The 1,983-nt window shown below is 57.6% G+C and overlaps 1 protein-coding gene across 1 annotated transcript in view; it reads right to left on the minus strand.

Annotated features, from left to right (window-relative positions):
* The window catches only part of PTPN9 (protein tyrosine phosphatase, non-receptor type 9), a gene marked incomplete at its 3' end in the record, with an annotated part of 12,026 nt that overhangs the window by 7,838 nt on the left and 2,205 nt on the right, over nucleotides 1–1,983 (minus strand). Inside the window, exons 2-3 of the mRNA XM_009994489.1 lie at nucleotides 1,012–1,155; nucleotides 39–128 (exon numbers count right to left, since the gene is read on the minus strand). Coding sequence (XP_009992791.1) covers nucleotides 39–128; nucleotides 1,012–1,155 — 234 coding nt within the window. The remainder of the gene's footprint in view (nucleotides 1–38; nucleotides 129–1,011; nucleotides 1,156–1,983) is intronic.

Genomic DNA, 1,983 nt, shown 5'->3' on the forward strand with positions numbered 1-1,983 from the left:
CCCCCCCCCCCCCCCACACACACACCCCACACACCTACCAGAATGGTGAACTTGCCACTGAGCAGCTCCGAGCGCAGCGGCTCCTCGTGAGGCTTCAGCTTCACAATGCCCTCCTTCAGCCGTGTCTCCTGTGCACAGGGAGCTGGTGGGATGGCCAGCACGGGCACCCCAGCCCTCCACCCACCATCATGTCCCCGAGGGGCGTCACAGAACAGAATCATAAAAACGTTTTGGTTGGAAAAGACCTTGAAGATCATCAAGTCCAACCATTAACCCAACTCTGCCAAGCCCACTGCTAACACACATCCCTAAGAACTGGATCTACATGGCTTTTAAAGCCAAGCAGGGAAGGGGACTCCACCACTTCCCTGGGCAGCCAGTGCCAAGTGCTTGACAACCCTTTTAGTGAAGAAACTTCTCCTAATATCCAGACTGAACCTCCCTTGGTACAACCTGAGGCTGTTTCCCCTCCTCCAAACGCTTGTTACTTGTGAGAAGAGACCTGCCCTTCCCTCTTCACGACCTCCTTTCAGGTGCTTGTTCAGACCAATAAGGTCTCCCCTCCTTCTCTCCTAAACAGCCTAAACAGCCCCAGCTCCCTCAGCTCCTCATCATCATCCCTTTCATCAGCTTCATGTCCATATGGGGCCCCAGCCCTCCAAGGGAAGCCCCAGTGGGGAAACCTCTGCTCCACAGCCCCATTTCCCAGCAGGGGGTTCCAGGCCAGGTATATATGCATTTCTAGACAGGGAGATGCTCTGCAGACACCCCAGGGCAGCCAGGAGGGCACACACACTGCTCTCAGCAAAGAGGCTGGGGGGGGATTGGGGTCAGTGAGATCTCCATGGTGACTCGTCTGGGCTGAAAAAAGGATTTTCCAGCTGGATAAAAACCCATGAGGGAGGTGGTGGGGGAGGAAAAACCCAACCAAACCAGCAAGGGGAGGGTCTTCCCTGGGACCAGAGATCTCTCCCAGAGGGATGGGGGAGGGACCTGGCCCCACTCACTTACCCGGTAGGAGTGGAAGAGCTCAATGGCCCGTAGGACATCGAACTTACGGGCCATGAGGAACTTGACAGCCACGTTCCAGGAGAGCGGGGACACATTGTACTGCCCCGTCCACTTGTTGATCTCCTCCAGGAACTGCTTGGTTGCCTGCGGGAGAGACAAGGGGTGTGCAGTGAGATGGGGAGGAGGGGGAGCTCCACAGTGCTCAGCGCACGGGCAGGGCAGGTCTCAGCAAACCCAGCGGCTCCTCGGGGTGAAGCTCCACAGCAGTCCTGAGAAAGGACACTACAGGACATGGCCCAGTTCACCCAGTGAGGCCAGTTTCACCGGGCTGCAGAGGACCAGGCAAGAAGGGCTCAGTCCAGGAGCATCCCAGGATGCTTCCACTGCTTCCCAGAGTTCCGGAACATGCTGGGCACACCCCACCTGAGAGCACTCCCCTCCCAAAGCACCAGCACCACACGCACCCAAAACCATGAGAAACCAAGGAGGAAACTTTTTCAACTCTAGTGCTGCTGGAAAAGAGTCACGAAAGCCAACCTGCCAGCTCCCAGCAGGCTTAAAGCCCTGAAGGTGAGCAAATAAACCCCCAAAATGTTCTATTTTGACAAACTGTGTGGGCTCGGGGGCTTCTGAATGCCTGTGCTATGGGAAGCAGCTTTGCTTTCTGCTGTCCCACAGACACCTCGAGGGGCATGATCCCACCTTACACAAAGGCTGCAGGCAAGGATGGAGCAGGTCCCCAAGAAACCCCACCCAGGCACAGCCTCCAATGGGGGTTTTCCACCCTCAGGAGAGCAGAGGAGGGCGCTGAGAGCAGGAGGAGGGGGTGAGCACCCGGTTTCCAAGCAGGCAGTGGTGTGGGATGTCTCGGCGGAGCTGCAGGGAGCTCTTCAGCCAGCAGAGCTTGGAGGCCTTAATGACTTCCCAGGGAGGAAGCCAAGGGCCCGGGTTTATCGGCGGGGGGGGGGCCGG

Source organism: Chaetura pelagica, unplaced genomic scaffold, assembly GCF_000747805.2.
Source record: "Chaetura pelagica isolate M959 unplaced genomic scaffold, ChaPel_1.0 scaffold222, whole genome shotgun sequence".
Taxonomy (NCBI): domain Eukaryota; kingdom Metazoa; phylum Chordata; class Aves; order Apodiformes; family Apodidae; genus Chaetura; species Chaetura pelagica.